General features: G+C 48.3%; 1 protein-coding gene across 4 annotated transcripts in view; it reads left to right on the top strand.

The window, feature by feature from the left end:
• The window catches only part of LOC137435209 (thymidine kinase 2, mitochondrial), a 100717-nt gene that overhangs the window by 65706 nt on the left and 19780 nt on the right, over positions 1 to 15231 (top strand). For all 4 annotated transcript variants that reach the window (XM_068128786.2, XM_068128788.2, XM_068128789.2 and 1 more), the window contains exons 5-6: positions 2926 to 3015; positions 3364 to 3437. In XM_068128786.2, coding sequence (XP_067984887.2) covers positions 2926 to 3015; positions 3364 to 3437 — 164 coding nt within the window. The remainder of the gene's footprint in view (positions 1 to 2925; positions 3016 to 3363; positions 3438 to 15231) is intronic.

Genomic DNA, 15231 nt, shown 5'->3' with positions numbered 1-15231 from the left:
AACAACAGACACGTTGATGCCTTTCTCTGCCTGCGAAACACCAGCATGACAGTTTATAGCTCGGCTGAGATTCAAACCCAGGTTAGACAGCTCTGCTTCCCTCACTTTCCTTAGTGTCAGGCAACCTTCCCCAATCGATATGAAACTTCCATGTGCAAACCCATTTTGCATAAACAGCCTTGCCGATTCCCTTACAACTTCCATGAGTTTATTCTGACACTTGGTGGACATGTGCATTGAGGCAGGGCAAGATGAAAGTGTACACTGGAAATAACACTCGGGCTGTCCTGCCATGTCCTGCCATGTCCTACATTACCATGTTTTCCTTTGGAAATAACACGTCATACATATCCCCAACTAAAAACCTGAATTGACTCTGCTCTCTCTCGCCCATAGCTGGTTCCAGGAAAGATTTGTCTTCACAGATTCACACTTTTCATCTTTTGCCGTTGTTGCCCCACCTGCTTTTACAAGTCTTCCTCCTCGGCAGCTATTACCTTTGCAATCACCATTTCGTGTCTTCCTTTCTTTTGCTCAACACTTCCCATGATTTAACAATTGACTCCAGCTTTCTTTCCCTTTGTCACCACACCAAGCACTTCTTGGAACTGCACTTTCTCGGTCACTAAAATCATCTTCATCTTTAGGATTTTAACTTCTTTCCAACAAACACATTTCGTTATAGTCCAGACACTTTCATTAGCGATTGTTATCCTTTCCTTCAGCGGTAACCCATGTGCTGGGATAGCTTGGTTGTGGCTTAACGGTTTAGGTGTGTTTTATACCTCTCCCACACCCCCCCCCCCTCCCCTTCCCGTGCCTCCTCTCCCCAAGCCTTCCCCCTCCCACAGATCTCCCGATGTCCCTGCTCTCAAATGTTGTACTTATGTGCTTCCACCTCTCTCCCCATCCTTGTCTCCCACTCCCTTTGTTATATGTTTTATGTGTCCGTTTGGTTTTTTTGGTGCAAGGAGGATCATCCACCCATAAATCAACCCCCCTGTCATCTTTTCTACCCCCATTAACCACACATAACCCAACCCGCAAATTTGCAGGTTACTGTGTCCCCCCTCTCCTCCGTTTTCTTCTAATCTTGTTCGTCAATTCCTTTACTTATTGTGTCAAATTGTGGCCCCACTGTCAAAACTGGTTTTCAGCCTCTGTCCACACTTCCATGAATGGATGGCCCAGCCAGTGGTGGAGTTAACCAGCAACCCAACTGGCGCTTGCACATATATACACAAAGAATTAAGTTAAGCACCCCTACACAAAGAATTAAGTTAAGCACCCCCTAATATATATATTCTTTGTGTATATGTATACATTGGCAAATTGCGAAGATGGTCCCTCCAATAGCCAATCTGGATGAATTGGAACGTGCATTACATCGGGAATGGAACAACCTGCCACAGCAACGCATACGACGGCTTACAGGGTCTATGAGACGTAGGGTTGAGTCAGTGATCCGATCACGTGGGTCCTACACACGTTATTGACGCAAAGATCGCTAGAGGTCTTCTCAGAACAATGACTGTACGTTAGAAAACATAAACGTCATCCACACTGTCCGTGATGGACCTATAGCTCCATACTTAAATTGAGGTGAAAATATGCCTAAAATTCCCAAAAAATTTCACCTTAAATTATTCAGAATAAAATATTGAAAACGGCATGATTGTTATGTTTTTATGTGACCATAATATCACTTCTCCAGAAAATATAGCAATATCATGGGTATATTACACTGTTTTGACGACAACAAACTTGTAATGTGCGAGGTTGTAAAAAAACGGGGGGGGTGCTTAACTTAATTCTTTGTGTATATTACATTTTAAGATGACTGCTTGCAATCCATGCAGGAACCATCATTTCATTTTTATTTTTTATTTTTTTTTGTATACAAGATCGAGGCTCGTGTAAGAGCTAACATTAATCACAAAAAAACAAACGACACATAAAACATACGGTAAAGGGAGCGGGAGACGAGATGGGGAGGGAGGGGGAAGCACATAAGTACAACATTTGAGAGCAGGAACATCGGGAGATCTGTAGGAGGGAGAGGGCTTGGAGGTGTGGGAAGGAGGGGGGGGGGGGGTGGGAGAGGTATAAAACACATGGGCACTGCTAGGACTTCCAGGAAAGAAGTTGGTGTTTCAAAAAAGTGGATCTGGGGTGAATTAACGGGGGTAGAAAAGATCAAGGTTTTGGATGGGGGAAGATAAGAGATGGAAAAAGACGGTTGCCGACAGATCTTGTGCGACCTGTAGGAATATTTGGGGGACAGAGCCAAGAGCTGGAGGAGCAAGGCCGGAGAGGAGTCGGTAGAAGACAGAAAGACCACCAACCTGCCTGCGGTGAGTGAGTGAAAGGCCCTCAGAAGCCGCTTCATCGCGGGAGATTCCAATGATTCTGAATACTTTGGTTTCAACAGCAAGAAGCTGAACTGGGTGTGAGACAGAAGCACCAGCCCAGAGGGGAGAGCAGTATTCCATCAAGCTGTGGATGAAAGCCTTGTATGTGGTGAGGAGCTCAGGTGTGCTAAGGAAGGACTTCACACGATGGAGGATGCCCAGTCGGCGACTGGCTTTGGATTGGAGGCCAGCTTGGAAATGTGGTTTTCCCAGGAAAGATCATGGCAGATAGTGAGACCAATGCTTCAATGCAATGCAGTGAGTGAGTGCACAACATTAATAGGCTTCCTTATTCCTGTGAGGTTTGTGGTGGGATGCAGTTGGAGTGGGTGGGTGGAGATAGAAAGGGAAATGCCTGGAACCCTGTATGTGCACATACAATTACTACATTTTGACTGAGCAACAAACATCTACATGTCGTGGGAAGTTATCATTGCAGGTTTTGCAACTTTTTTTCTTTTTTTTTAAACGATTGAAACGCACAATTTGAGCTGAAATGTACTGTGTGGTGCAGAGCCTGATGTACAGAGACCCTCAACGCTGGGGCATTACTCTGCAGACCTACATCCAGCTCACCATGCTCGATGTCCACACGCGCCCAATGGTAAGCGAACATGAATCCTTAGAACGAACTGTCTTTTACACATTGATTTAAAAAAGTCGCAAGATATGCGTTTTTAAAACTTGTTTGTAATTATCTTGTCGAAATTAGTCTCGAGGTTCATTTTAAAGGGAGCGAGTCTTTCGTGGTCCATGTAAGGTCTGGTCTGGTAAAGTGTTTTAAAATCTCTTGGACATACGTGCCATGAGAAAAGTACCAAAGTGACATGATGAAGCAAAGCATGAGATAATTTGTGCATTCAAACAGATAAAAGGAAATTATCAGTGCAACGTCCTTGAGAAGGTCTGAATGTCCTTCAAATTCCCTTAGTTCGTTATTGATATTCTGCAGAAAATGCGCACGAGGATGATGGAAAGGTCGATATACAGTGCAAGGTACATATTTGTTGAAAACCTGTTTCGAAGGTAAGCTTTAAAAAAAAAAAAAAAAACTTTTTAAAAAATCAGCATCTTTACTTTGTTTATTTTCCTTTTTGTTTAAGAGAAATAGAATTGGCCACATTGCAGCTGTAACTGCAAATGCATTGTTATTATTACTGACTAGAAGATATATCCGTAAAGGACACGTCATGGGATGGTGTGGGGATTGATAGAACGAGAGGGCTATAGACCAACAGCAATCCCCTGACTACCTGAATCAATGGCGACAATAATCTATGACGTCATCCAGCATGGTGAACGCTTTGAGGAAAGGTTACTTTCAAGTGGACTGAACGGATTAAAAGGAGGCATTGTAACTAAATATAAGATGGCATTGACAGAATAAGACATTGGTACGTTGGTACAACGTACCAATAAGACATTGGTACAACTGCACATGGTAGAGAGCATACATCCGCCAGTCTGAACAGTTTACATTTTGTATCCCACTGAGAGACCGGATCTGGATTCGGACCTGAACCAAAATCTCATCGGTTTCTTCTTGTCACTTACCCAACCCATCCACCAAGTTTTGTCATAATTCGTCCACAACTTTGAAATATCATGCTATACGTATTGTTGTGGATATGAGAATGGTTTTTTTTTGTTGTTGTTGTTGTGTAAAATGTGGTAAAATATCGCCCTCCTTACTCCAGTGTTGTATAAAGGTCAAAGGGCGTTCCCGTAGTTAGTTCCATAAAGCATACATGAAGGACACCATAATATCCCTGTTCAGTAGCTTATTTCCATATTATGTGTATTAGGGTAAGGCCTTGTCTTCCATTAAGATGACACTCCATTGCACCAAGTGAAATAAGATAGATTCCCTTTCATTCCCCATTCCCACTCCCAAAACTTCTATTGCCAACTACAATAGCCGCCATTAAGCATGTGCTCAGCTCGGGGAAGAAGGGCGTGCCCGCCCATCGTCATCAAGGGTGGAGTCAGAGGGCCTGTGCCCACCAATCAGGGCCGAAGCGAGCTCACCGAGGGGCGTGTCCTGAAGGCCGGGGGCTTGATCGCCTGAGGCGCTATAAAAGCGTGTGCGCAAGAACCGAGTGAGAGGTTGGACCAAGCGAGAGTGGTTGGACCAAAAGGGAGACGTGCAAAGAGGGGTGGTTGGACTGAGTACGAGAAGAGTGGAGTTGAGTACGAGAAGAGTTGAGTAAGGGATCCCTAAAAGAGCAGCTCCAGCCACCGCAAGTTCAGTCACAGCAGCTTCAGCCACAGCAGCAGCAGCCACAGCAGCTTCAGCCACAGCAGCTTGGGGGCCTTGACGGCAGTTTTTGAGCAGGGCCGCGAAGGAACGGCGGCTGCTAAACGCGCCGATCGGAAGAGGAACGGCGGCTGTTAAACGCGCCGATCGAGAAAGGGCGGCGGCGGCTGCTAATCCCCGACCCGACCGTTCTGCGGGTCCAGCTGAACCTTCCTCCCCCTCCAGCCATCCACCTCCTGCCATTCCTATCATCATTCCCCGCGTGAGTCTGTCTTTGTTTGTTCTGTCCCTGGGGATTAATTAAGACTGTAGGTAAGCTAATAATTGCACTGTGTCTCTGATTCTTCTGTATATTATTTTATTATCTTTCCTTCTCCTTGGTTACTTTTGGTTGTATATAGTAAATAAATTATATTTGTATTCCTTACCCTTTGTCTTTCTTCTTCTTCACATCCTTCGCTTTAGTCTTTTCCCCATTGAATATCTGTGGCGCGATTTTGGCCAACGTTCAGAAATCGGGTTAGTCGGGGTAACTGTTAGGCCGCGGCGCCATCCGCTCGGCAAAACAACATCTTGTCCGCGGTCCGTAACAATTGGTGTCTGGGAGTGGGATACGAGGCCCGAACCAAATTTAAAAAAAAAAAAACATCTAGAAAAAATTTGGTCAAAATTTGGAGCGCCCAAGATTTAGTTTTTTAAATCCTAAATTTGAAAGTCGCGCCATGGCTGGTCAAGGCGACGGGATGCCGGTGGGGGAACTAGAAGAGGGGTTAGGAGTAACCCAGGATCAGAGGGAGGAGAACAATGAGGAGGTGGTTGAGGAGGTTTCAGGCGCGCAAAATGGCGCTCTCGCGCACGTGGTTGAAGGGACGCAAAATGGCGCCTCGCACATGGCTACGGCGGCCGCGCCCGCTGCACAAGTGGGAGGGATTGACATGCAGGCCCTCATGGAGCAATTTATGATGCAAATGCAGGCGTCCCTCAACCTGCAGAGGGACGAGATGAGGGCTAATAGTCAGCAATTGGGGGGCCAAATGGGGGCAATGAGGGACGAAGCGAGGGCTGATAGTAAAAAAAAAAGGAAAACAGAATGATGGGGGCAATGAGGGACGAAGCAAGGGGTACCAGTGAACGTTTAGACAATAAATTTGAGGGGTTAGACAACGGGATAAAAGAGGTGAAAAATGGGTTAACGGGGCTAGAAGATAGGATGGAAGGCAAATTGCGGGAGATAGGGGAGCAATCCGCCCGGGAAATCAAACGGATGGGGAACCAGATAGAGGAGGTGAAAATCGGGTTAGAAGGTAAATTGGATGCTCAGAGGGATGAATTGGGACAGATGAGGGTGGCATCTACAAAAGAGATGGAGGAGATGAAGGAGGAGATACGACGAGGTGTAAGCGAGGAGGTCTCGGGGGTACGCGAGGAGGTAAAGCGAGGTGAGAAGCGTATGGAGAAAGAGGTGAGGAATAATACGGCTAGGTTACAGGGGGGAATAGAGGGTCTGACGAGGGGAGTAGAACAGCTGACAGTGGGACAAAAGGAACTCGTGGACCAAGTGGAAAAGAACACTGCAATAATCGGGGGTTAAAAGCGACACAAAAAGACATTAAAAATGAATTAATAGCGACACAGAAGGAATGTCAGATGGTACGTGAGGGACTGACAACGAGGTTGGACGAGGTGACAGAAGTAATGGAGACGAAGGACCAGGAGGTGAGGACACACATAGAAACGGTTAAGGTGGCGTTAGAGGAAGAAATAGAGGGGGCGCACCGGAAAATAAAGGAGGTAAAGGAAAAATTAGAGGAGGTGGAAGAAGGGGTGAGTGAAATTAAGAAGAGACGGAGGGAAACTGAGAAAGAGATAAAGGAGGAAGTAATGGAATTGGTACAAGGTCTGTGCTCGAATCGTGATGATATTCTCACTAACCAAATAAAGAGTTTGCAGGTGGCGAAGGAGGTGCGGAGACGAGGTGCCAAGGTGAGTGGCGATATACGCGGAAATGTATATGATGTGAGGGGAGCTTCAGTCGGCTTGGGGGTTGCTTTGGACCCGGGTGTTCGTGAGAGGCCGTTGGTGAAGTGTGCGACAGGTCCGGTGTGCGAGAGAGGAGGTGTGCGAGAATGTCCGACTCTGGGGTGTGTGAGGAAAAAGTGCGCGCCGAGGAGTGAGTGTGCTGTCGAGAGTGAGTTGGTCGTAGCGCGTGTGCGAGGGGGCACATGGAAGCGCGGAATGGGGAGTGTTACAGAGGATGTAACGAAAGAGTGCACACCTGTGGTGAGTGTTACAGAGGATGTAACGAGAGAATGCACACCTGTGGTGAGTGTTACGGAGGATGTAACGGGAGAGTGTGCGCAAGAGGATGCGCGAGAAAGGTGTGTAACGGACGGGTGCATGAGGAAAGAGTGCGCTGTCAAAGTAAGGGTGAGTGCGCGACCGAGTGTGGAGGTGAGAGTAGTGAGAGTGACACGGAGCGTGAGTTGGTTGTGGCAGGTGAGAAAGGATGTACACCTGGAATGGTAGAGCGTGTGTGGGAATGCACACTGGAATTGGTAGTGAGGCACGTGGTTGGGTGTGCAAGTGAGAGCACACCTGTGGTTGTCACCGAGGAGGGGGCGCGGAGCGGTGTGTTGGTGAGGTGTGCGAACGACGAGTGTGTGCAAAGGTGTGCGGTGGTCAGGTGTGTGACCAAGTCTGTGAGCGAAAGAACGAGTGCAATAACGAAGTATGCGGGGTGTACGGGCGGCGTTGGAGCACCGAGCTCGGTGAGGGTGAAAGGGGTCACGTATGCGTGTGAGCATGCAGGTGAAGCATCGACGGTAACCGGGTTAGCGGTTAGAGCGACGTATAGCCGAATCGGGCCCTCGGTGCGCGCCGGGCAGCTTCGCGTGCCGCGAGGACCAGCGAGGATCCGAACCACGGCGGTTTCGAAAGAACCGCCGCACGCGATCCACGCTGGGCCTCGCTCGGAACGGCCGCGTCTGAGCTCCACTAGGCGGAGCGGGCAGCCCGATAGGAAGGGTCTTCATGGTGACCCCTTTTTGTTGAGGCGTTCCGGCAGGTCGAGATCGGGCCATTGGACGGCTCTGTGCCGAGATGGTGCGTGGGATCTCGGCCCGGGTAAGCGTCCTTCCCTGCACCAAATGCCGGACGTATCCAACCGCCGGCACCAAGCAACCCGCATTCATTGCTCGGCCATGCGAAGCCGGGCTGTAGAAGTGAATTGGCGCACCGAGAGGCACTAGTGAGTAGACTGTGATGACGAGGATAGTGTTTTGGACCCGAAATTAGAAAAACAAAATTTGATGATTGGCAAAGGATTGGCAGAGTGATGATTGGCAGCGGATTGGTAGTGATTGGCAGATGATTGGCAAATTTTTGATTTGTTGAATTTGGATGAGCAAAATTTATAGTTTGAGATACCCGATGTGGTGGGATGGCAACTCTGCCATCTCTCACATCGGGGGCAAAGGAGCACTAGTTTTATGGGGTTTATGGCAGTGAAAACGAGCCCGGGAGGGTTTGGATAATGTGTAGGGACCTAGAGATGACCTTAGGTAACGGTAAGATTAGGTAGTGACAATGATACCTGTAGTGGGGACGCAGGTAGATTAGTTTGGATGATAATGACGTGGTATGTGCTTAGTTTAAAGGGAAGACAGGGAGCACTAAGTTAGCAGGGCAACAGGTAGATTAGATGATGCCGTGTGTGAGGAACAGGCGTGATTGCACAGGTGTGCAACTGAACAGGTGTGTGGAGCAGTGTATGAGTCAGAGAAGGTGATTGTGCGTTGTGCTGACCAAATGGTCCAGGAAGGAAGGAGGGTGCAGGTGGCACCAGGTGTGATTGCACAGGTGTGCAACAACAGGTATGAAGAACAGGTGTATGGAATAAATGGTTGTGTGGAATATATGGAGTATGGGAATGGATGGTCGTGGAGTGAGTATGATGGAAACTATGGAGTGGAGTGGGTGGTGCGAAGGTGTGAATGGGGGAAGGATGGACCCCCATCACGAATACCCGGGGAGGGTAGTGTAAGTGTTAGGTAGAGGGTACAGGTAAATTGTGGTTGGATATTGGCATCTGTGGTGCGTGGTGGAAGAATGGTATTTGGATGGGTGCATTAGTGTTGTGGAAATGGCTGGGCGTGTAGCCTGTTAGTGTGTGTAGTTGGTTTGGGCACTCCACCACTGTGAGGATGTCGGCCAGGTGAGGCCGCAGGTGGGCTCTGGGAGCCGGTAGAGTTGTTGTGGATGGGGCCCGGGGATCCGGAGGACGGACCCGGGTAGCCCATTGCCAGAGGGCACCAAGGGGTGACAGAGCCAGGACAGGCCTTCCCCAGTTAGATAGGTTAGGGTGAGGAGCTAGGCAAGCTCAGGTGGCAACTACAGTGGTGGAGGTGTGCAGGTGGGTAGACCTGCTGGGAGAGCTGCACGACCCAGCCCGGAAATTGTGCAAGGGCACAGGGAGATGAATCGGGGGAGTGAGACCCCAAATTGAGAAGCACCACAGTTTGGGCAATGGGAATTGGTTTTTAGAACCCATAGTGTAAGTTGGCCAATGGATTGGCAGGGAAAGACCCCGGGTAGTGTAAAGTGTGTTAATGTCATTTAGAGGATAGTTAGGATTGAAGTCTCCTCGCACCATCTGCATCCACTCACCTGAGGTGACGTAACTCCACACCATGCCATGTTTTTATTATTTTATGCTGCAAATGTTTTGGAATGTGAGACGCATCATGACGTGGGTGTGACATTGTGCTTTGTTGTTCCATCTCTCCCTCCTTATGAGGATTGATGATGAATTGGGTGATGGCAAATTTTGGTTAGAGGGATTGTGGAGACGAATTTGGTATAGGGGAAATAGGGGGAAGATGTGACGGTAGCGACGGATTTGTAAATGTGTAGATTGTTGTAAATATGGGGTAAGGGCAAGGGTAGTGTAGATGACAGGGGGGGGTGACGTACGGTAGGGACGAGCTTTCTCACTTCGCTCTCCGTACGCACTTCACCTTGCATTGCCTTGTTTGATGTGTACCCTTGTGACCTTACCCCTCGCTCATCTGTCTTTCCCCCCTTTTGTCTCCCACATGAGGACCTGTGCGCCACTGGGTGCTGAGGGGAGCGTGCGTGAGTCGGCCATTGTGCGCCCGGAACTCCCAGAACCAGCTGTCTGCATCGATGCACCACATTATGGACCACATGTCTGTGGCTGAGCACCACTTATGGACCCCGTGGGTTGGGGCATGGCCCCTCTGCTGGCACCGGCCAAGAAGGCCCGAGATCTTGCTGGCGGACCTTGGCCACAAGGCACCGATGCCCCACAGGTGAACCACACTAGTCGGCCCTGTGGGCCATAAATAAAATAAAAATGGACACGTTTTGTGCAAGTTTTATTGCAAGTAGGCCGCCAGCAAAGAAAATGACATCAGGAAGATAGTAATAGCCAGCAGAGGGAGCCGAAGAGCAAGAGACCACCAGCAGGGTTAGGGGTTTGTTTGTTGTTTTTATTTTCATGAACAGTGATGACTGTGCACCGATTGGTGCTTGAGGGTGTGTTAGTGCGTTTTGGGTGCTTTCAGGGTGCGTCGATGCAGAGCAGACTGTCTCCCCCCCAGAAAGAACAATCACAGGTCCTGGGTTAGTTTTGTAAGTAAAAGCAGAGCCATTGTAAATAATGATCCCCACCGTCAATGTATAGTTTGAAGACCATTCCGCAATTCGGTTAGCTGTGGGCGTGAATCTGTTAGGCAGGGTGCAATGGAGCAGCGGGACATATTTATTTATGTTTTAAAACTGTCGCACTCAGGGTCAGGTTAAATGTAGAGGGAACTACACCTACGTGCCACACTAAAAGTTAAAGTTATAGGCCCGGGACGTGCCTAAGAGGAGGAGGGTGCAGTGTTGTGGATATGAGAATGTTTTTTTTTTGTTGTTGTAGTGTAAATTGTGGTAAAATATCGCCCTCCTTACTCCAGTGTTGTATAAAGGTCCAAGGGCGTTCCCGTAGTTAGTTCCATAAAGCATACATGAAGGACACCATAATATCCCTGTTCAGTAGCTTATTTCCTTATTATGTGTATTAGGGTAAGGCCTTGTCTTCCATTAAGATGACACTCCATTGCACCAAGTGAAATAAGATAGATTCCCTTTCATTCCCCATTCCCACTCCCAAAACTTCTATTGCCAACTACAATAGCCGCCATTAAGCATGTGCTCAGCTCGGGGAAGAAGGGCGTGCCCGCCCATCGTCATCAAGGGTGGAGTCAGAGGGCCTGTGCCCACCAATCAGGGCCGAAGCGAGCTCACCGAGGGGCGTGTCCTGAAGGCCGGCTGCTTGATCGCCTGAGGCGCGATAAAAGCGCGTGCGCAAGAACCGAGTGAGAGGTTGGACCAAGCGAGAGTGGTTGGACCAAAAGGGAGACGTGCAAAGAGGGGTGGTTGGACTGAGTACGAGAAGAGAAGAGTGGAGTTGAGTACGAGAAGAGTTGAGTAAGGGATCCCTAAAAGAGCAGCTCCAGCCACCGCAAGTTCAGTCACAGCAGCTTCAGCCACAGCAGCAGCAGCCACAGCAGCTTGGGGGCCTTGACGGCAGTTTTTGAGCAGGGCCGCGAAGGAACGGCGGCTGCTAAACGCGCCGATCGGAAGAGGAACGGCGGCTGTTAAACGCGCCGATCGAGAAAGAGCGGCGGCTGCTAATCCCCGACCCGACCATCCTGCGGGTCCAGCTGAACCTTCCTCCCCCTCCAGCCATCCACCTCCTGCCATTCCTATCATCATTCCCCGCGTGAGTCTATCTTTGTTTGTTCTGTCCCTGCGGATTAATTAAGACTGTAGGTAAGCTAATAATTGCACTGTGTCTCTGATTCTTCTGTATATTATTTTATTATCTTTCCTTCTCCTTGGTTACTTTTGGTTGTATATAGTAAATAAATTATATTTGTATTCCTTACCCTTTGTCTTTCTTCTTCTTCACATCCTTCGCTTTAGTCTTTTCCCCATTGAATATCTGTGGCGCGATTTTGGCCAACGTTCAGAAATCGGGTTAGTCGGGGTAACTGTTCGGCCGCGGCGCCATCCGCTCGGCAAAACAACATCTTGTCCGCGGTCCGTAACAGTATATAGTTTTTTGGCCCTATCTCTCAATGGTGAAGAACCACGTAGCAAATTAAATAAATTCTCACATCTGGATCATGGTTCCCTTTGTTGTAAGAGTTGTAAGGTGTGGAGGTTGAAAGAGGTGACAGTGAGGGAGGCATTAAAAGAGAGGCTGAGTATGGTAGAGGATGATGTGGTTGAGTTTGAAAGTGGTTGGAAGTCAATGAAAGAAAGTCTGTTGGGAGCCAATGGTGAGGTATGTGGATGGACTAAAGGACCACCGAGGCACTCGGAAACATGGTGGTGGGATGATGAAGTTGGAAAGAGGACTGACCAGAAGAGGAAGAAGTTCAAGGAGTGGCAGAAGGCGAAGGGTATGGGAGCAGAAAAAGCAGAGCATGAAAGTTATAAGGCAGCCAAGAAGGCTGCAAATAAAGTTAGCAAAGGCGCAGGAGGCATGAAGGAAAATGTTCGGAGAACGCTTAGATTCGTAAGAGGGTCAGAGAGCGGTATTCAGGATTGCAAAGCAGATAGCGAAAGAGAGGTGTGATGTGATGGGGGTGAGTTGCTTGAAGGTTGAAGTGGGACAAATCGTTGTGGACCCAGATGAAATTGAAGGAAGATGGAAGAGATATATGGAAATGCTGTTGAATGCAGAGAATGAATGTGACAGCAACATAGAGAGTAACCCAGTTTTAGGACCGGCAGAGAAGATAACTGAGAAGGAAGTTGAGGAAGGGATAAAAGCAATGAAGAGTAGAAAAGCGGGAGGGCCGACGGGAGTTGTGGGAGATATGTTGAAGGCAGCGGGAAATTGGGTTGTGAAGAGAATGACAAAAATCTGTAATCTGGTGGTGAAAGAAGGCCGCATTCCAGTGGATTGGGAACTGAGTACCCTCGTCCCTCTATACAAGGGGAAAGGTGACCCTCTGGACTGTGGCTCATATAGAGCGATAAAGTTATTAGAGCATGGAATAAAGGTATTGGAAAGGGTGTTGGAGAAGAGGATAAGGAAGAAAGTGAAGATCGACGAAATGCTGTTTGGATTTATGCCAGGAAGAGGGACGACAGACGCGCTTTTTATTGTAAGGCAGTTTTAGGAGAAGTACATGGAGAAGAGGAAGAAGTTGTTTCTTGGGTTTGTTGATCTGGAGAAAGCATTCGATAGGGTTCCACGCGAAGTAGTGACATGAGCATTGAGGAAGTTAGGAGTGGAGGAATGGTTGATCAGAGTAGTGATGGCAATGTACGAGAGAGCGTGTACAGCTGTAAGGACGAAGGACGGGAACAGTGGTGAGTTTGAGGTGAAGGTGGGAGTGCATCAGGGGTCGGTACTAAGTCCACTACTATTTGTAGCTGTGATGGAGGTGCTGGCTCGGAACGTAAAGGGTTTACCGTGGGAATTGTTGTATGCAGATGATCTGGTGTTGATTGGGGAGACTATGGATGGACTGCAGGAGAAGATGAACAAGTGGAAGGAATGTATGGAGACAAAAGGTCTGAAGGTGAATATCGGAACGACGAAGGTGATGGCAAGTGGTAAAGCATGTGGCGAGGTGGAAAGAACTAGGAAGTGGCCGTGTGCTGTGTGCAGGAAGGGTGCTGGAGTGAACTCCATTCAATGTACAATGTGCGCAGAGTGGGTTCATCAAAAATGTAGTGGTCTGAGAGGGTCATTAACCAGTGTGGCAGCTTCATTCAAGTTTAAGGTGTGCACAAAGGGAGCTGCAGATGGAGGAAATGTTGAGTTGGATCTTGGAGATGGTGTGAAGCTGGAAGGTGTGAAAACATTTTGCTACCTAGGAGACATGCTGAACGGAGAAGGTGGATCAGACTCTGCAACGGTTGCGAGAGTGAGATGTGCATGGATAGGAAGAAGGAAGGAAGAAGAAGTTCTAGGAAGAAGTTTCTGGAACCGAGTGGCATGCTGATGAGGAGGGGAGTGTCGTTGAAGCTGAAGGGAAAGGTGTATGCTGCATGTGTGAGAAGTGTTATGATTTATGGGAGCGAGATGTGGGTGATGAATGTAGAGCAGCAACGAAGGGTGGAAATGCGAATGGTTCGGTGGATGTGTGGAGTATCGTTGAGAGAGAGGAAGACAAATGATGAATTGCGAACGATGATGGGAATGGAGCCTGTGATGGATGCTGTGAAGAGAAACAGTTTGAGATGGTTTGGTCATGTGTTGAGGAAGGATGAAAGTGACTGGTTGAGAAGAGTGATGGAAATGAATGTAGAAGGAAGTCGAGTACAGGGAAAACCGAGAAAGACTTGGGTGAAGGTGGTGGAAGAAGAAATGCGGGCAAGGGGGTTAACAAGGGGAGATGTAGAAAATAGGGCAAAATGGAGAAGATTGTCATGGGGACCGCAAGGCTAACCCCCATTCTCGCAGGGAAAATGGCCTCAAAATGCCTGTTGTTTGTTGTATCTGTATCCATATCCATCAGGATATGGATCCAGATATGAGAATTTCGGAAATCTGAGCATTTCCACCTGTCATACTCCTAACCTGTTGGCCAAATTTCGTCCGAATCCATCCACAACGTTTTGAGATATCCTGCTCACAGACAAACATACAAACAGACAGGGGTGAAAACATAACCTCCATGCACTTTTGCTGACCGAGGTAATTACGGTATGCTTGCGTTGAGAGAGAGGAGATAGGAAACATGATAGATAAAGGTATTTATATGGCCTGTGGGCCGCATGGGGCCCAACTTGCATCCTGTTTAATAAAGAAGTAAAGATGCTGCGAGTTTTCCTTTTCCCTCTGAACCAGAGATTGTGAACAATGAGCGTGCTCTAAAAAGTCACGTGCCTTGGGTACAAGTGTGTATCTTGTGTCCCAAACCCATCCCTCTCTGTACCCACCATACCCAGTCGTACCCAGCTGCTCCTGGACTCCGTGTCCTTTCCTCCTGACAAGGTGGAAAAGTTTCTGTCAACCCTCGACTCTGATTCTGCAACTGGACCTGACGGCATCAGCCTACGGGTCCTAAAATCCTGTTCTTCCGCTCTTTCACTCCCTCTCTCTGTTCTCTTCACCCTCTCTTTTGCACAAGGTCAACTGCCATCTGCTTGGAAATCAGCCAACATCACCGCTTTGCACAAAAAAGGTGCAAAAACAGATCCTAGCAACGACAGACCAATCAGCCTTCTCCCAATTATCAGCAAAGTCATGGAATCCATCATTGCTTTGGATATGAAATCTTTCCTCTTCTCCAATGGCTTGATCTCTGATCATCAATTTGGTTTCAGACCAGGTCACTCTACTCTGGACATGCTGCTTCTGCTGTCTCAACAATGGATGGAGGTCCTCAATGCCAAACAGGAAATTAGAGCTGTCTCCCTCGACATATCACGTGCCTTCAATACGGTCTGGCACCCCGCTCTGCTCACCAAACCCTCCTCCTTTGGTATCCATGGAAATCTCCACGCATGGCTGGCGGACTTCCTCTCTAG

The sequence above is a fragment of the Myxine glutinosa genome, chromosome 9 (genome assembly GCF_964187855.1).
Source record: "Myxine glutinosa chromosome 9, kmMyxGlut1.1, whole genome shotgun sequence".
NCBI classification, from domain to species: domain Eukaryota; kingdom Metazoa; phylum Chordata; class Myxini; order Myxiniformes; family Myxinidae; genus Myxine; species Myxine glutinosa.
This window is presented reverse-complemented; position numbering and strand designations above follow the sequence as displayed.